At 30.0% G+C, this 20232-nt stretch overlaps 5 protein-coding genes and 1 long non-coding RNA gene across 9 annotated transcripts; 2 read left to right on the forward strand and 4 right to left on the reverse strand.

Moving 5' to 3' along the window:
• Positions 1 to 1245: 1245 nt before the first annotated feature.
• LOC114945567 (uncharacterized) lies at positions 1246 to 3153 on the reverse strand. The gene is made up of 4 exons (XM_029321825.2): positions 2639 to 3153; positions 2409 to 2517; positions 2139 to 2275; positions 1246 to 2046 (listed from the first exon to the last, which is right to left on the reverse strand). Exons 1-4 carry the CDS (start codon positions 2739 to 2741, stop codon positions 1604 to 1606), a joined length of 792 nt encoding a protein of 263 aa, XP_029177658.2. The 5' UTR covers positions 2742 to 3153; the 3' UTR covers positions 1246 to 1603.
• APC4 (anaphase-promoting complex subunit 4) lies at positions 2795 to 6466 on the forward strand. Its single transcript, XM_029321821.2, has 8 exons — positions 2795 to 3189; positions 3385 to 3758; positions 3836 to 4036; positions 4190 to 4471; positions 4566 to 4789; positions 4871 to 5427; positions 5523 to 5965; positions 6349 to 6466. Exons 1-7 carry the CDS (start codon positions 3084 to 3086, stop codon positions 5951 to 5953), a joined length of 2175 nt encoding a protein of 724 aa, XP_029177654.2. The 5' UTR covers positions 2795 to 3083; the 3' UTR covers positions 5954 to 5965; positions 6349 to 6466.
• On the reverse strand, positions 6091 to 8387 carry LOC114945565 (uncharacterized). Of its 4 annotated transcripts, none has more exons than XM_029321824.2 (5): positions 8323 to 8387; positions 7057 to 7305; positions 6759 to 6893; positions 6564 to 6669; positions 6091 to 6465 (listed from the first exon to the last, which is right to left on the reverse strand). In XM_029321824.2, the coding sequence occupies exons 2-5, from the start codon at positions 7297 to 7299 to the stop codon at positions 6305 to 6307; spliced, it is 645 nt and encodes a 214-aa protein (XP_029177657.1). In that variant the 5' UTR covers positions 7300 to 7305; positions 8323 to 8387; the 3' UTR covers positions 6091 to 6304. The 4 variants fall into 4 exon arrangements, with proteins under 4 accessions (XP_029177657.1, XP_029177655.1, XP_085337469.1 ...); XM_029321822.2 differs by lacking the exon at positions 8323 to 8387 and adding an exon at positions 7675 to 8063; XM_085481343.1 differs by lacking the exon at positions 8323 to 8387 and adding an exon at positions 7864 to 8061.
• On the reverse strand, positions 8177 to 9183 carry LOC114945568 (transmembrane protein 60-like). Its single transcript, XM_029321826.2, has 2 exons — positions 8781 to 9183; positions 8177 to 8547 (listed from the first exon to the last, which is right to left on the reverse strand). The coding sequence occupies exons 1-2, from the start codon at positions 8988 to 8990 to the stop codon at positions 8371 to 8373; spliced, it is 387 nt and encodes a 128-aa protein (XP_029177659.1). The 5' UTR covers positions 8991 to 9183; the 3' UTR covers positions 8177 to 8370.
• Positions 9184 to 19374: 10191 nt separating this feature from the next.
• LOC146723681 (transmembrane protein 60-like) lies at positions 19375 to 20014 on the forward strand. The gene is given in 3 exon segments (XM_085481340.1): positions 19375 to 19552; positions 19555 to 19583; positions 19816 to 20014. Coding segments are annotated over 3 exon segments (384 nt in total). The 3' UTR covers positions 19993 to 20014.
• On the reverse strand, positions 19498 to 20010 carry LOC146723682 (uncharacterized). Its single transcript, XR_014924432.1, has 2 exons — positions 19782 to 20010; positions 19498 to 19633 (listed from the first exon to the last, which is right to left on the reverse strand). It is a non-coding gene; the product is annotated as an uncharacterized LOC146723682 (long non-coding RNA).
• Positions 20015 to 20232: the final 218 nt, after the last annotated feature.

A 20232-nucleotide genomic window follows, 5' to 3' on the forward strand; every position in this document is an offset into this window, starting at 1 on the left:
TTTCTTTAATAAAATTTAATTTAAAAATTTAATTAAAAAATTTTTGAATACTGTGTTATATCACATTTAAAATCGTGATTATTTCAATAAAAAAACATTTTATGTGTAAAAAATATATTTTTTATATTTAATAAATTTTATATATATATATGCATATATGTAAAATATTCTCTCTCTCTCTCTCTCTCTCTCTCTCTCTCTCTCTCTCACACACACACACACACACACAACGGGGGCCAAATCTCTCAAATTGGTCTCATGATCAATTAGCCTGGATTCGCACCAGGGGCAAAGTCTGTTGGTAATGTCAAACGAATTTAGCCTGGACTTGCACCAGGGGCAAAGTCTTTTGGTCGAGTCTACGAAATTTAGCACGGACTCGAACCAGGGGCAAAGTCTTTTGGTTCAAGTCTACGAAATTTAGCACGGACTCGAACCAGGGGCAAAGTGTGTCGGTAAGGGGCAAAGTCTATCGCACGAAGATGGCGGTCTCTTCTTTAGGCAGGCCTTTGGCGATCTGTCTATTAATCTGTGCCAATATTAAGGGTCGGCAGGTGACATGGTGGAGACGCCTATCGGCCGGCCGGGAATTACGGATTCTTATTTTCCAGATATTAGCGAAAATATTGAATGAATCTTATTAAATTTAGGATATTCTTAATCAGTAAGCTCATTTGTAGTCCTCTAAAGAGCTATTTTATGAAAAAAAGATAAAAATAAAAATTTTTAATAAACTTGGCGGAATGCACAGTTAGGAACGGGTAAGGTTGGGTTAGCCGCGAGTCCGTATTTTATTTATTATAAATTTTTAAGAGCGAAAATGTAAAATCCGGCCTTTTAGAGGACTGCTTTATTATATAAAGAATATATTAAAAAAAAATTCACGAAGTTATGTCACTTATTTTATGAAATATCTGGACGATAAGATTCTCACTAGATTCATAAGGAGCAGGGGAAATTTCTGTGGTAACATGCTGACTGCTTGACAAGGAGAGAGCATCATTCCATCTTTGTCTCTCTTACATCGCATATGTAGTAGCGTCCATGTAGGTACAAACACTAATACGTGAGCACACGGATGCAAATATTGAGAGATAATGTCAGCAAAAAGGCTATCATATTATTTTTATTTTTTTGTATATGTATGCATATGTAAATAAAGAACAAAAATAAAAACTATTTTAAATAATAAGAATCTATTTGTGTGTGTGTGTGTAATTAAAAATTAATAAAAAAATTAAAAAATCAATTTATATACCATATATTTTTTTTATATCATATAAAAAAATCCTAGAAATGTACTTAAATTTTTCGTAGATCCTCGATTTTTTTCATTGCTTCTAAACATTCAGCTAAAAGAGCAGTTGAGACTATTCGAATAAAAAATGTTATCTTATGTTTTGCAAATAATATAATATATTTTTTATTTAGGAGTCCAAAAATATATGTTACGCATAAGTTATTTATAATTTTCGTTCAAATTAAGAGAATATTGTATTGAATATATTGTAATGCATATACACATTAATTTTCATTAATTTACTTGTTTAACAAAAACATGGTTTTTTGATAATAATTTAAAATTATTTCTGCTCAGTGATTTTTAAATAGCCGCATTGTCATATAAAATATCTTGCAAAGATTTCTTAGTCTTCTTTTTAACTTCTGTGTTTGATATTTTTAGATTGCACGATTTCAATGCTACATTATTTTTGATGTTTGTTACACCTCTTAAAATTTCTGGTTCGATACTATCGTCTGCTGCTGAAATTTTCTTCAGTTCTTCTTCATACTCAACCTCCATTCTGCTAGAACCTGATTTGCTGTTATTATCTATTGATTTTTTCTTTTTTTTTATAACCGTTTTATATCTATTTTCACATTGCACACCAGTCCGTTCAATGTTCAAAATTTCCTTTAAATCTTGGGCAATTCGGTTCCACATGACTTTTTTAGTTTTGTACCTTTTCATTGGACCCACTAATGAAAGGTATGAATTGTATTTATCCAACAGAAATTTCGTTTCAGGGATGGTCCATAATTTATCTGTAAAAAGAAATTTGTGAGAATGTAACGCATTATCATTCAACTTACTAATTTTAGATGTATAATAGTAAACATATATGTGTAGTATATACCACTATCATCATTGCAATCTTCTAATTTTTTTGTACAAACATCATTTTGACTTGCAGTAAAAATATTCTCATCCTGAAGATTTATTTCTGTATTTGATGAAGTTAAACCACAATCATTGTTTAAAACCACTGGAATACTGTAATAAAAGGATTAAGCAGTTTAATATACATATATATATATATATATATATATATAGTATATTAATATATATAATATAATAAATTTTATATATTTTGTTGATTATAACTAATAGAGCTTCAAATACTTACAATGTTGTATCATCAAAAGAAAGAGCTAATGAAACTATACTTTCTTCTAATTTTAATATTTCTCTTTCTACTAATTGAAGAACAAAATCCACCGCATAGTTATTGATATCTATAAAATATATATTCTTGCTGAATTTATTTAGGTAATAGTAATTAATAAGTTTTAAATCTACGAATTGTGCTTAATCAACAAACATTCTCATTAATCGTAGAAAAAATAATTTACTTACGTTTCAATCGATAGTATGTATTTTTGTCCACTTCACAACATATTGATTCTAATGAGTTTATTTTTAAGTAAATAGCTTTTAAATCGTTTTTTTCACTCGTCATTGTAAAATATATATAAAAAAAATAAAAAGAGATCCAGATAAATGCAGCTGGCAGCTGTGCTAATTAACCTCAAAGTCTTTTCCTCTCAACACTGCGCCGTTTTTGTTAAAACTGAGTTCTAATGTCTTTATTTCATTGAAAGTGTAAAACTATTTAGAACTGGTGGCGTTTTGTGTAATCTCCATAAAAAATTAAAAACTAGGGGGCACTGAGTGCCAGCGAGTTTTTTTCCAATGGAAGACGCTATAAAACATAAATAAAGGCAAGGCGCGCAATGACTGGTTAGTAAACTGTCGAGGATTTTCTTTTTAAAAAACATTGGAGCGAAAGAAATTTAAAGTTATGGCTGGTACTATGAGACAGCTAGAGGAACGTCAACTTCCTGCTGAAGTAACGATGATGCTGTGGTCACCGAAAATGGATCTTTTGGCAATTAGTAATGTGAAAGGTTAGTTTCTGAAAGCCGATGTTTTAAAGAATGTACCTGTTCGATATTAGGTAAAGTTAACTTTATTTCTCTTCTTTTTCTAATTCTTTAGAAAAAAATCAAATTTTTTAATTCACAACTTTTATAAAAAAAAAGAAGAGTTTAGAACTACTTTTTTTTATCTTAAAAGATATCAATATCTTTAGCGTATTCCAGGTGAAGTCGTTCTTCATAGGCTCACGTGGCAAAGAGTCTGGTTGTTGAGTCCTCAAGATGAATCCGATACAGTTATCCATCTTTCATGGAGGCCTGATGGCAAGCTTCTCGCAGTGTGCTACGAAATATCCAAACTACTCTGTCTTGTTGATGTTGAAACTAAAAACATTATTCATAAAACCAAATTGCCAACAAACGAATTAACTGTCTGTGTTAAATGGTTGTCGCTGTCAGAATATGAGAATCTACCAATGGATGATAAAACTAATGAACCTACAGGCTATTATCTGCCACCTCTACCCAGTTTAATCAGAAGTTATAGTACAGAGCCTGAACGCAAAGAATTTTTATCTCACACTTTAGATATGCTCTTTGTAAGTATTATAAGACACAATACTACTATAGAATATTTAAGATTATAATGAATAATAGTTACATGTATCTCTTGTAGATTGGCCAGAAAAATGGTGCGGTCTTAATGTATATTTTTGGAATGTTTTATTGTGGCATCATAAATGTAGGCAATGGACCAATTTTACAAATCATAGGGGGATCTGGTGACCCAATATGGATTACATGGAGAGATAACAGTTGTATTAAAACAACTAGAGTAGCCTGTTCGTTACTTGAGAAGAGCATAGCATTTCTTAAGGTTTTTTTTTTTTTACATATAATGCACTTTTTAATTGCATTAATAACAAAAGTTTTAATGCAAAAAGCACTATTTCTCAAAGTATCATGTAATAAATTAAAATAATGTAAGGAAGAAACATTAAATTTAGAATATTATGCATTCTATTCTCAGGTTGCACAAATTCAAGCTAATATAGAATGTTTAAAAGACTATCTCTCACGTACTTTAATGGCTACTTGTGAAGCTTGGGAGACAATACTTTTGGAAATGGATGAAAAACTCACGCGATACACGGAAGCAAACCCACCTGGTAGTATGGCTGCAGATTTCTTAGAACTGTTAATGATTGGAATACCTACGAAGAATTTAGAACATTTTCTACTTCGGGATCTTACGGAGAAAGGATTAAAAAAATTTGGGCATAGTATTGAGATGTGTTACAGTAATATACAGGTATTTGTATACATATTTTTTTAATTTAATTGCATCTGTGTATCACGTTCCAATTTTAAAATTATATTTTTAATATTTGATTATACTTTTGCAGAAATTGGTCTCAAAAAATTTAACTAGTGTCGGTATGGCCTTAGTTTATCAGTTAGCCGAATTAAGAGGCATGGTGAGGATAGGTAACATATACGAAGCATTAGGATCACGCGATGAAACGCTCGTTACTAATGCCATCAATGAATCCGAGGCTTTCCTGGCAAAGTCGTATGAAATCGAGCAAGTTATAGATCAGAGTATGCGCAATTACAAAGCATTTTTCCGGTATGATATACGAATTACAAATCGAGTGATTAATTAATTTACTGTTTATATTTAATTTTAATTTTGTCGTTGCATTTACAGATGGTTGTATGTAGCTATCCTCCAATTAACAGATGAGAAAGCACCCTCGGAAGTAAGTCGCGTAAGTCAACAGGAATTAACATTTATCGCCGAATTTCTCAATGGTTTTGATAAAACTGTGCCGAGAACGAACAAGATAAATCTAGAAAAATTGGGTCAATATCTGCGTCGCGAAAATCTACAAACTCCTCTGACTTCGGAAGGAAGCGAATGGGCCGCCATGCTCGAAACGAATAATTGTTTGCGCGATTACGCACATATAGTTAAACAGGATTTTAACTTATCCTTACTACAGTCCCATGAAAAATTAGTCACGGCTGTAGAAAATGTTTTCGCAGAAGCCTATCAGGGTTTAATCGAGCACTTTATAATGGTTTCAACGTCTTTACCATTATTTGCATCTCTCGTATCCTCGCAGATTGAAGCAAACAATGGAAATCTCTTATTAGCTATGAGCGACGCTGACAGCAACATTTTTAAACTTTTTAATATCGAATATTCATCTGCGGAACCTGCAGCTCTTGGTATAAACACTGTTACAATAGATGTGAATCAAGGTTGGTAGCATCATATTGCATGTACAATCATATTAAAGTTTATCTTATTTGTTACAGAACAAAAATAAATAATCTTTTTTGTATGTTTTATATAGGAGAAAGCACAGATATTGTGATAGCAGATTTACAATTTTACTCGCAAGATTATCTTAGTTTACTTATATTAAACAAACATACTCATGCATCGTCTCTCGTGCAAGTGCAATTGCATGACGCATCTACCTTTATGAATGAAAACGATACGGTGAGTTTGGTCGATATCATTGGTACAACGTGGCCAAAACCGTTCCAAGGAATATCCGCGAGACTAGCAGTTAGCGGTCCTCGAAAAGTAGCTGCCATCTTGAGCAAAAATAATAGGAAGATTCGTTTACTCGAGACTGAAGCAGAACCCGAGGATGAGGATGATGATGAGGAAGAGGAAGAGGAAGAGGAAACACGAACTTCGGAAAATATGATGGATACCACACCTAGCACACATTTCCCTGTGGAAGCAGCAAGAACTGATTTACAAGAGTATTATTAGGATTCACTTAAGGTATGTCTAATCTATACATACGAAAAGATTATTGAATAGATAATAACTTTTCAAACAACTAAAAAATTCTTAATTTATGGTTCGTATAATCTTTGGTTATTTGTTCTCAATCTGAATTTTATAAATCATTTTGAATATAGATTTTATTAGTCATATTTTACATTTTTACAATATATTTATTGTAATGAATTTGAACTACATATTATCTTATACAATAATAGTACGGAGAAATTTGTGTAAAATAAAATAAATTCAAAATTAAAGAGAAGAGACACTCTCTCTTATATCAAATATTCTTAAAAAGTTCCTGTTGTAATTCTCCTATTTTACAATTACAATCTACGGCATTGCTTGTTCTTTCTGCATTTGTTTAAATACTTTAGGAAAATCAATGTCAACAGCGGCATTATCAACTCCAGCATTCTCGGCACTTGATGAAACACCGGGCGCATTATTCGGCGTATATCGTGCTGGAGAATTATCTCTCGACTCTTCGAGATCTGTAAAAATAAATTAAAGATTCTATAGAGAGAGAATTCTATAGAAATTTATAGAAAAGTGTATCCTATTCTAGTCATATGTTTACAAAAAAACTTACCAAAGAATCTTTGACTTTTCTTTCTTTTAACGGTAATAATTAGAAGAACAATAGCTATAGCAAGCACCAATACCATAACAGCAGTCATTCCTCGTAACAGATTTGTCTAAGCAAAGTAAGTTTTAATAAAATTTAAGTATAATTCAATGTAGTTACTTAACACTTTAATATATTTTTTATAATTATAAGAGGTACCTCAAAATCATTTTCCCAAACTTTTTCCCAATCATTTTTTACTATTAATTCAACAGAATTAATCTTCAATTTAGACTCGTCGAATAAACCTTTCGAAATACATTTATAAAATCCAGATTCTGCTGTTGACACACCCTATAAGCATTATAAACATAAATTGTAAAGATACACATATTGTACTTCATAAAATTATAAAATATAATTTATTTACACATTTAAGTTTCTACTACACAACTAAGCTATTGTTTATAAAAGAAAGAAAATCTAGAATATATTTGTAAAACATCTGAACACTTACTCTTATCTGAAGTGTGCCAGTCAATACTTCATAATTATATTTCTTTGCATTTAAAGGATTTCCTGGACCAATGACATCGTTATTTCCAAGTTGCCAGAACATAAAACGATGATGTTCATCAATGCTTAAGCATGGAAGCTCAGCTAAGTGTCCAGCTTTCACTTCTTTTACAGATATTACATCACTTGCAGTTTCAGATTTTCGTAATATAAATAATGAATAAAAAAGTATAAAAAACCACATTGTCACCTAGAAATCAATTAGAGAAACTTTTATACAGTTATAAATTTTTTATGAAAAAAATCACTTATTTTATTAGTTGCACACAAATAAACTGAATTTATAGAAAAAAAATATCACTCCCTAATAATAACTGTTTAATGTGTACATACTTTTATTTCAAGATTTAATTATAGAGATAGAATCAGAGAATATATATATATATATTTTCTTATGTATTAAATTATATGTATATATCAAGAGAAAAATGTGCACAAGAAAATATAAGACTGATAGAAATTTATCCAATTGCTATATTTTGTGACGACCAATGTCAGCAGACTGGCAGATGTTGCTGGTCTTTTCCATTCATTCATGCCATAATTACATTCTATTTACATTGATCATTTTGTTTTTTCTACAGCTGCTATCAATTTATTCTTCACAGATGTTTGTCACAATAATCATTCAGTACACAATGCAAGACAAGACTTTTCTTAACGAAGTTAATGATGTTGCGTAATCATAAGAGAAACTCTTGTGTGTAATTGTTCACTGCTTTTATTTTTTTCACATAAACGGACTCACTAGCTATAGCATAAATTTGTGATTTTAACCAGAAGATGCTCTTTCAGTTACTGATGAGAGAATTGCTACGACAAGCACTGTTATGAATTTACTTATTTTTAACTCTCTGTCCTATTTGGCCTTGTGCAATACCAAGTATTTATAGTAAACTAGACTAGACTTATATCTTGTGACAACTTATACATTACATTTTCAGACCTTCCCATAAGGATTAATCTATTGATTTCTTTACAGAAAAAATTTAGTAGCACCAAATATTTAAATTAATAGAGTATATTCATAAATTTTTATGTAACTGATATAAATTAATATGTATGTGTGACAAGATAATACTTTATTATCCAATAAATATGATGGAATATAAGCAATTTATAAAAATAACAAGTATATATATAATTATATATTTGATTTTATATAAAAAGTAATGATAATATCGATATTTTATTAATGTAACCATACGTATATAAGTCCTCAGGTAGTTTGCAGAAAGCTGGCACTTATCCATTGTCAATATCTAGATTGATGTATCAAATGGATAAAGACATCGACTGCTAATGCTGGAAGGAGCAGCCAGAAGGGTGCCAATACCACTTTCGCTGGAAGTGACCACTCAGGTGCCTCTAATTTTGAACAAATCAGGATCTGAGCACATAGTTTCAGGAGCACAGCTGTTATATACCATACCTGAAACAATAACATTGTTACTGCATACTGAAAGGTAATAATTTTTCTTTTTTTTAATTAAAACTGAATGTTTTTTTTATAACATTATTGCACCTCCATATTTCTAAATCCAACATTTTTATAAATTGTATATACATATATACATGCAAAAACAAATTTGGAATAATTTTAACTATGCAAAAGAAAGTCTACATCTTGTTGAACTGCGACTTGAAAATTGACCAAATACTTGCCTCTCTGTGCAAACTATTGAGACGTCCGTTCTTGCAATGTGAGATCATGTTGAAAATAATGTACATAAGAAGAATGTTGTTGTAAAGCCACATTGGAATGAAAACAATAAACCAGTTCCATTGTATTCTTTGGTCAAGCTTCAGGACTAGCAGGACCAAAAATATTAACAAATTAAACCACGTGAACAAAGCGCGATGCAAAACAGCCATTGAAGACAGTTAATAATGTATAACGATTCTAAAAAGATTATGCATTTGTGCATAATCAATTATTTGACAATTGTAACCTTTTATAGCCAACGGTATATGAATGATAAACCATATTCCCAGATAACCAAGCGTGCGATTCCTGCACAAAATACCGCTACTGTACTATTACTGTGCCGCCACGAGATGGCAGCATACGGAGTAACCGTATGGTAACAGTACAAAACCAATACGTGATATTGTAGTACAGCGTATCATCATTGTACCTGTACTACGTATTAGTGCGTATTATCGGTACATATCGTACAATACAGTTTGTACGAACCGTACCTTACCAATACGGCGTATACAAATATGTAAGGTACGGTTCGTACGAACTGTATTGTACGATATGTACCGATAATACGCACTAATACGTAGTACAGGTACAATGATGATACGCTGTACTACAATATCCCAGATAACAAAATACTTCCACGGTACCGGTACGGAGAGCGTACGTCGTATTTTATGTATCAGTACGGTACCTACCACGTACGTGCGTACCGTAGGAGTACATTACCAATACACCGTATTAGTACGCGGTACGGCTACTGTAGCGCCACTGTATCACCACTGTATATTGAAATAAAATTTTATCATAGGCTGTACTCTTATAATACTAGTATGGTATCAGTACGATACCAGTACAACATCAGTACAGTTCCAGTACAAAAAAGGATTTTCGTACACGCTTCCTCCTCTTCTTCCCCTTTTCTTTTTATTATTTTATAATTAAAAAAAACAGTAAAATCAATTTTATAATTAAAAAACAATTATTTATTTATCTCATATAAAAAATACATATAATTTTTTAAAAAGTTATAAATATATATATGCGTATTTTATATGTTACAATGATGTAATAATGTATATGTATAAAAAAAAAATTATATATATAATATATGTACAATACATGTTTAATAACTAATATATCAATTATAAACGCAAAGTACATTTATTTTAATTAAATTATAAATTAAACTATTACCGCTGAAACTACTTGTAACAAGAAAATCCTACACTGGAAAAAAAATTTTGTTGGATTAACAAAAATTCTGTTCGAAAATGGACGAAACGGAATTACTGGTTGAATCTACCAGAATTCCTTTTAATGCAACAAGTATCTACCAGAATTCCTTTTAATGCAACAAGCATCTACCAGAATTCCTTTTAATGCAATAAGCATCTTGTTTGTACAACAAATCAGTTTATTGGTGCAAATAAGATATTTGTTGTATTAAAAGGAATTCTGGTAGATTCAACCAGAATTCCGTTTCGTCCATTTTCGAACAGAATTTTTGTTAATCTAACAAAATTTTTTTTTCAGTGTACTCGATCTTATTTAAGTCCTATTATTATAAAAAAGCCATAAAAATAACAAAACGCTCGTGTATAATTTAAAATTAATAAACCTGAAAAATAGGCCAGATAACGAGCAAAAAATTTTTTTAGATGTAGAAATAATTGAACTTCATCATACTTTTATAATACAAATAAATAAGTTTCAATTATTTCTACATCTAAAAAAATTTTTTGCTCGTTATCTGGCCTATTTTTCAGGTTTATTAATTTTTCCTATTATTATTTTGTTTTTGGGGAAAAGGCCCCATCCCCGCCTTTTCCTGTAAGGCACAACCAAAAAATTTGCTCCTCTATATCTTAAGCCTTGTGTCCACGATCCGAGAATTTGGTCCGAGTTCTCGGACCGAGAAGTTTGTAACCAATCAATTTGCAGCTTTTACAGAAAAGCGGCTATTTTATTGGCTACAAACTTCTCGGACCGAATTCTCGGATCGTGGACACAAGGCTTTACCTGAAACAGAAAACAAATCGTACAATACAGTTCGTACGAACCGTACCTTACCACAGATTAATAGACAGATCGCCAAAGGCCTGCCTAAAGAAGAGACCGCCATCTTCATGCGATAGACTGTGCCCCTTACCGACACACTTTGCCCCTGGTTCGAGTCCGTGCTAAATTTCGTAGACTCGACCAAAAGACTTTGCCCCTGGTGCAAGTCCAGGCTAAATTCGTTTGACATTACCAACAGACTTTGCCCCTGGTGCGAATCCAGGCTAATTGATCATGAGACCAATTTGAGAGATTTGGCCCCCGTTGTGTGTGTGTGTGTGTGTGTGAGAGAGAGAGAGAGAGAGAAAGAGAAAGAGAATATTTTACATATGCATATATATATATATAAAATTTATTAAATATAAAAAATATATTTTTTACACATAAAATGTTTTTTTATTGAAATAATCACGATTTTAAATGTGATATAACACAGTGTTCAAAAATTTTTAATTAAATTTTATTAAAGAAAATTACTTGAAATTTTTTACATTAAGAATTTGAAGGCTCCTTATTCTCTTGTAGAAATTTATCACTATGCCAATTAATCACTTATTTCGAGTATTTAAAATACTATAATATACAGTAATTTAAGTATTCGAAATAAAAGTGATTAATTACTCGAAATAAAATTGATAAATTGGCGTTACTAGTAATAAATTTCTATAAGGGTTGAAATAAAGTATAAGAGATAAATAGGCTATATGTGAGCCGTATGCGAAATGTGAGATGTAAGACGCATATTGAAATTTAATTTTTCGATATAACTTTCAAAAATGTACACGAGGTACAAAAAATTAGCTTGGACATTTGTAAGACTTAAAATTGGGATTAATTCTCAATTCTATTAATTAAATTTCGATATAACACACCTTACATCCGCGCACGGCTCACATATAGCCCATTTATTAGTGCAATTTTTAAGTTCCTTATTTTTCAAAGTTCACCTTTTTACGTTATCAAATATTTTTGGTACGTTTTCAAGAATTTTATATTTTTACTTACCGCAGTTTCTTATCCAAATGTAAAATCTTTTATCGCAGTCTATAAAAAATTGAAACAATTTACAATTTTATGATATAATATTATTAGTATTACAATTTCTATATATATGCACATCTGTCAAATATCGTGATTTATTTCACATTATTATTATCTATTTTAATAAAAAAAAAAAAAAAACACTTGCAACAATCAAAAATAAACCGCCTGCCGCGAACGGAAAATGCCAAGAAAGCACGCAATTTCCGCGAATCTCGTAATTTTTTTGAAGAATCAACAATTTCAACGAAATTGTAAATTCTTCAAATCACTGCACAAGTATAATTCACAATAATAATTTTCAGTAACTACGATAAAAAATCGTATACTAAAAACCGCAAACGAAAGTGCAATGGGAGTAAGAGTAAAGTCTGTGATAAAATTAATTGGCAATAGAAAATTAATAATTTTCAAATAGAAAAATTTTGAAATTACCGAGGATTTACAAATAATAAAGTAAAAATATTAAATAATTTATGTTTTCGAATTTTGCTCGCGGAGAGGATCTTTAAAACAAGATTTTTAGAAGAGAGGACCTTTAAAATATAAACAGGCAAAAACGTTGGAAAAATTAAAGCGCGCGTTTAAACAGATAAACGCAATGAAATAGATACGCAATTGTTTTTACTTATCGCTGTAAGCTCACAAGCTTCTGACGTGCTATACACTTTTATATAATATATACAGGGTGTCCGGTAACTAACGGACCAATGATTAAGGGCGGATTCTCTGGCCAATTTGGAGACGATTTTTCCTTAGCAAAAATGTAGAGAAGTCAATAATTTTCGAGTTATAAGCGATTGAAAAAAATAGGTTTTTTGAAAACTAAACGTTTTGGAGTTAAAAGTCTAACATAATTACATTCTTCAGTTAATTTCAGGTAGAGTTTACTATAATAAAATTTGAATATAAGGCTTAGTTATAAAGATATATAATGACAAAGATTGGAAAGTTGTAAAAATGATGATCTTTTTCGACATTTTCGCTGAGGAAAAATCGTTCCCAAATTGACCAAAGAATCCATTTGTAATTATTGGTCTGTTAGTTACCGGACACCCTGTATATTGGACACGAGTTTCGTTTGTTTCAGATTCTCGAGAGTTGAAGTAGGAACATACGAGTATCATATATCGTTTGTGACTTGCCGAATGAAAGCAAGACAGAGAGCGAACGAGATGATGAGCTTAATAGCTCATAATGTTATAAATAAATAAATAAAAAATTATAACTTGACCTACTAGTTATTGAATCTTTTTTTAATAAAATGTTTCATTATTATTATCATCTAAGTCTAAGTCGTTTAATTACTTTTTAGTTTTTTAATAATTAATTTAATTTATTCTAGTCATTTTTATGTGAGAAAAATAATATCACGTATACGTTTTATAATGAATTAATATATTTCGGGAACCGAATTATATATTCTTAATAATATTAAAGTGTTTAAAAATTATATTTGACTTTTAATTTTAATTATTTTTTAGCAAAGAGTTCCGAAATCTCTTACACACATAATGGGGATTTTTTTCATCCATATAATTCGCAATTTAGTATATATGTTAATTATTAATTTTAATAAAATAAAAATTAAAATTAAAGGTCAAATATAATTTTTAAACACAAATATATTAAATTAATTATAAAACGTATACCAATGATAGTATTTTTCTCGTACAAAAATAATTAGAGTAAATTAAATTAATCATAAAAGATTAAAAATTAATTAAAGAATTTAAACTTATATTTTATATAATAATAATAAAACATTTTATTACGTCAAACCGTCGTGAAATAATTAAATAAAATTTGCTAGTTACGTCGAAGTCAAGTTTTCTAAGCTTATAAAACATTTTATTAAAAAACAGATTCAATAAATATAAGTACATGTTATATATATACTTATATTTATTGAATCTGTTTTTTTTTATAAAATGTTTTATTATTATCATATAAAATATAAATTATTTAATTATTTTTTTATTTTTTTATGAGTAATTTAATTTATTCTAGTTATTTTTGTACGAGAAAAATACTATCACGGGTATACGTTTTATAACGAATTAAATATATTTATAAGAGTTTTAACAAGGCTCTGTAATATAAATATAAATTTAACGTATAAGACGGGCAACAAGAGCCAAATCGCGGATGACAATGCGTTATCCTAACGAAACTAAATAATTTTTCGTTAGAATTAAATACCGGTGCACAAGGCACCAAATTTTTTTTTTTTTTTTTTTTTTTTATTAAAGGGGGGTTAAAGGGGTATTGAAATTAAATCTCAAAATATGAGATTATTTCATATTTAAAATCTTGGCCGTGTCCAAGTAAAAAATTTGGTGCCTTGTGCACCGGTATTTAATTCTAACGAAGAATTATTTAGTTTCGTTAGGATAACGCATTGTCATCCGCGATTTGGCTCTTGTTGCCCGTCTTATACGTTAAATTTATATTTATATTACAGAGCCTTGTTAAAACTCTTATATTTGATACACGCTGGCTTAAAAAATGCGTTTGTTTACCAACATTAATATATATAACAGAGAAAAGTATAGAATCGAAAGGATCTGAATAGCTCAGCTGGAAGAGCAGTCGCCCGGCAAGCGAAAGTTCTCGGGTTCGATTCCCGATTCAGCGATTTTCGGATCTATATTTTTCTCTTGCATTCATTTATTTATTTTCCGTAGGGGGGTTTAAAGGGGTATTGAAATTAAATCTCAAAATATGAGATTATTTCATATTTAAAATCTTGGCCGTGTCCAAGTAAAAAATTTGGTGCCTTGTGCACCGGTATTTAATTCTAACGAAAAATTATTTAGTTTCGTTAGGATAACACATTGTAATCCGCGATTTGGCTCTTGTTGCCCGTCTTATACGTTAAATATATTTATGTTCAAAAATTATATTTGACCTTTAATTTTAATTTTGTATTTTATTAAATTAATAATTAACATATATACTTAATTGCGAATTATATGGATGAACAAAATCCCTATTATGTGTGTAAGAGATTTCGGAACTCTTTGCTAAAATAATTAAAATTAAAAGTCAAATATAATTTTTGAACACTTTTATATTATTAAAAATATATAATTCGACTCTCGAAATATATTAATTCATTATAAAACGTATACGTATTAGTATTTTTCACATATTAAAATGATTAGAATAAATTAAATTAATTATTAAAAAACTAAAAATTAATTAAACGACTTAGACTTAGATGATAATAATAATGAAACATTTATTAAAAAATAATTATAATAGGTCAGGTTAATATTTTATTTATTTATTTATTTATTTATTATTTATTTATTTATTTATTTATTTATAACATCATAAAATTCTGTCCTTTCCGAAATACGCGAACGCTACGAAAAGATAAATCTCGTACATGCCGCCGGACGAGTTCATGAGCATGAGACGCTCTTATCTTGGGAACGTATTAATAGTTACTGCATTGACCACTACTACGATATGGCGCTGAAATCAGTGAGAAATACTGGTCTCTCCTTCATCCAGACCTTTGGCGATCTGTCTATTAATCTGTGACCTTACCAATATGGCGTATACAAATATTATTTTTTATAAAATTTAAAAAAAGGTAAATATTGTAGGCCAACTAAACAAGCAATTAAATAAGATTTAAAGATTTATTAATAATTAAATAATTAAATTCTCATTCCGTTAGAGAAACAATATACAGCGTAAACGTTTCGACTGCACTACAGTCTTTTTCAATACATAAAAATCAAATATTAAAATACAAAAGTTAAATATTAAAATACAAAGTTAGTTAAATATTAAAATACAATGTTAAACGATTCTTCGCTGATGACCAATGGATGAGTAAAACGATTGGTCTGAGATTTCAAGTTTTGCGACATTTAATCATGCTGTGGATATTTTACGCGAATTAAATTAATATCAGAGAAAATGAAAAAATCTTTCAACTTACATTATCGTTTTAACAAGTTCTTCTTCTCGACATTTCAAGTGTGTGTTGCGAAGTCTAAATTGGTCATCAGCGAAGAATCGTTTAACTTTGTATTTTAATATTTAACTAACTTTGTATTTTAATATTTAACTAACTTTTTATTTTAATATTTATAACTTTGTATTATAATATTTGATTTTTATGTATTGAAAAAGACTGTAGTACAGTCGAAACGTTTATGCTGTATATTGTTTCTCTAACGGAATGAGAATTTAATTATTTAATTATTAATAAATCTTTAGATCTTATTTAATTGCTCGTTAGTTGGCCTACAATATTTACCTTTTTTAAATTTTGTTAATTTATACGAGCCTTTCATTAATTAATTTTATTTTTTATATTTTTTATATTATATTTTGACAGCATTAAAATTATTTCCCTATTTGAATATTAATTTAGCAATGATAATATTTTTTTTAAATATATAATATTATAGGAGTGTCTGAATTGTATCAAAGCTCCATTTTTACGCGCGCAACTAACGCAAGCACGGTTGGACAATATATGCTACCAATCCACATTGCCAATTGGCTAGTTTTGGACTAGGATCTTCTGATTGGTTAACTACGCTGGCGCCTTAAGTCGCGCATGATGTGTGCAGTGACTTAACGAGATCCTCCTAGCGCGGCGATTTTGTTTTTTCGCTCTTTCTCTGCGATAACGTGAGCCCATACGGACGTGTATTTTGTGCCTCCGATATTTGCGAAGTTATCTCGAGGAATTCCATACTTTCTACATCATTATTTTGATTTATCAATATCCGCAGTGAGTACCTAACAGAATGTAACAATTAAATTGATAATTTCTTTTTTATTTTATGATGATTAGAAATCATTCGAGAGAAAGAGATTCGCGGTATTTTATTTTCAAGTTTCTATATATTTTATTAATATTATATGTTATATTTCTTATCGCAATATATTTGTCGCGTTCTTTTGGTATTATACAATAATTAAATAATTTGTTAAATAATATAGAAAGATGGGAATTGTTGCATTTGGCTCGATTTTCGTAACTTAGCAACGAGACGTCGGCGCGACTAACTAAAGGCCTGCGCACAGAGGCGCGCCAACTCGTTGTTAAATTCTATACTTTTTACATATTATTTTAATTTATCAAATATCTGCAGTGAATATCTAACATCGTGTATCAATTAAATTGATAATTTCTTTTTTATTTAATGATGATTAGAAATCATTCGAGAGAAAGAGATCGCGGTTTTTTTTTCAATTTTCTATATATTTTATTAATCTTATATGTTATATTTCTTGTCGCAATATATTTGTCGCGTTCTTTTGGCATTATACAATAATTAATTTATTTAGAAATAAATATTTTATCGGCTCTCAATATAAAGAATATAAGTATGCTGTCTTCTAAGCCGGGCAATAGAGCCAAGGAAACGAAAAGTTAATTAAACGAAACTGTATCTCAATTTGAGATCCCAAAGTTCCACATATAAATTAATTTCGAAACTTACATATGGGGAAATAAGCGAGAAAAATATAGGTCCGAAAAGTCGCTGAAGCGGGAAAATCGAACCCGCGTCTTTCACTTTCCGGGCGACTGCTCTTACCAAATAATTAATTTATTTGTTTTCTGTTTCAGGTAAAGCCTTGTGTCCACGATCCGAGAATTCGGTCCGAAAAGTTTGTAGCCAATAAAATAGCCGCTTTTCTGTAAAAGCTGCAAATTGATTGGTTACAAACTTCTCGGTCCGAGAACTCGGACCAAATTCTCGGATCGTGGACACAAGGCTTAAGATATAGAGGAGCAAATTTTTGGTTGTGCCTTACAGGAAAAGGCGGGGATGGGGCCTTTTCCCCAAAAACAAAATAATAATAGGAAAAATTAATAAACCTGAAAAATAGGCCAGATAACGAGCAAAAATTTTTTTAGATGTAGAAATAATTGAAACTTATTTATTTGTATTATAAAAGTATGATGAAGTTCAATTATTTCTACATCTAAAAAAATTTTTTGCTCGTTATCTGGCCTATTTTTCAGGTTTATTAATTTTAAATTATACACGAGCGTTTTGTTATTTTTATGGCTTTTTTTATAATAATAGGACTTAAATAAGATCGAGTACACTGAAAAAAAAATTTTGTTAGATTAACAAAAATTCTGTTCGAAAATGGACGAAACGGAATTCTGGTTGAATCTACCAGAATTCCTTTTAATACAACAAATATCTTATTTGCACCAATAAACTGATTTGTTGTACAAACAAGATGCTTATTGCATTAAAAGGAATTCTGGTAGATGCTTGTTGCATTAAAAGGAATTCTGGTAGATACTTGTTGCATTAAAAGGAATTCTGGTAGATTCAACCAGTAATTCCGTTTCGTCCATTTTCGAACAGAATTTTTGTTAATCCAACAAAATTTTTTTTCCAGTGTAGGATTTTCTTGTTACAAGTAGTTTCAGCGGTAATAGTTTAATTTATAATTTAATTAAATAAATGTACTTTGCGTTTATAATTGATATATTAGTTATTAAACATGTATTGTACATATATTATATATATAATTTTTTTTTATACATATACATTATTACATCATTGTAACATATAAAATACGCATATATATATTTATAACTTTTTAAAAAATTATATGTATTTTTTATATGAGATAAATAAATAATTGTTTTTTAATTATAAAATTGATTTTACTGTTTTTTTTAATTATAAAATAATAAAAGAAAAGGGGAAGAAGAGGAGGAAGCGTGTACGAAAATCCTTTTTTGTACTGGAACTGTACTGATGTTGTACTGGTATCGTACTGATACCATACTAGTATTATAAGAGTACAGCCTATGATAAAATTTTATTTCAATATACAGTGGTGATACAGTGGCGCTACAGTAGCCGTACCGCGTACTAATACGGTGTATTGGTAATGTACTCCTACGGTACGCACGTACGTGGTAGGTACCGTACTGATACATAAATACGACGTACGCTCTCCGTACCGGTACCGTGGAAGTATTTTGTTATCTGGGATATTGTAGTACAGCGTATCATCATTGTACCTGTACTACGTATTAGTGCGTATTATCGGTACATATCGTACAATACAGTTCGTACGAACCGTACCTTACATATTTGTATACGCCGTATTGGTAAGGTACGGTTCGTACAAACTGTATTGTACGATATGTACCGATAATACGCACTAATACGTAGTACAGGTACAATGATGATACGCTGTACTACAATATCACGTATTGGTTTTGTACTGTTACCATACGGTTACTCCGTATGCTGCCATCTCGTGGCGGCACAGTAATAGTACAGTAGCGGTATTTTGTGCAGGAATCGCACGCTTGGTTATCTGGGAATATGGTTTATCATTCATATACCGTTGGCTATAAAAGGTTACAATTGTCAAATAATTGATTATGCACAAATGCATAATCTTTTAGAATCGTTATACATTATTAACTGTCTTTCAATGGCTGTTTTGCATCGCGCTTTGTTCACGTGGTTTAATTTGTTAATATTTTTGGTCCTGCTAGTCCTGAAGCTTGACCAAAGAATACAATGGAACTGGTTTATTGTTTTCATTCCAATGTGGCTTTACAACAACATTCTTCTTATGTACATTATTTTCAACATGATCTCACATTGCAAGACGGACGTCTCAATAGTTTGCACAGAGAGGCAAGTATTTGGTCAATTTTCAAGTCGCAGTTCAACAAGATGTAGACTTTCTTTTGCATAGTTAAAATTATTCCAAATTTGTTTTTGCATGTATATATGTATATACAATTTATAAAATGTTGGATTTAGAAATATGGAGGTGCAATAATGTTATAAAAAAAACATTCAGTTTTAATTAAAAAAAAGAAAAATTATTACCTTTCAGTATGCAGTAACAATGTTATTGTTTCAGGTATGGTATATAACAGCTGTGCTCCTGAAACTATGTGCTCAGATCCTGATTTGTTCAAAATTAGAGGCACCTGAGTGGTCACTTCCAGCGAAAGTGGTATTGGCACCCTTCTGGCTGCTCCTTCCAGCATTAGCAGTCGATGTCTTTATCCATTTGATACATCAATCTAGATATTGACAATGGATAAGTGCCAGCTTTCTGCAAAACTACCTGAGGACTTATATACGTATGGTTACATTAATAAAATATCGATATTATCATTACTTTTTATATAAAATCAAATATATAATTATATATATACTTGTTATTTTTATAAATTGCTTATATTCCATCATATTTATTGGATAATAAAGTATTATCTTGTCACACATACATATTAATTTATATCAGTTACATAAAAATTTATGAATATACTCT

This window comes from Nylanderia fulva, unplaced genomic scaffold (genome assembly GCF_048542155.1).
Source record: "Nylanderia fulva isolate GAGA-0341 unplaced genomic scaffold, ASM4854215v1 Scaffold175, whole genome shotgun sequence".
NCBI lineage: Eukaryota > Metazoa > Arthropoda > Insecta > Hymenoptera > Formicidae > Nylanderia > Nylanderia fulva.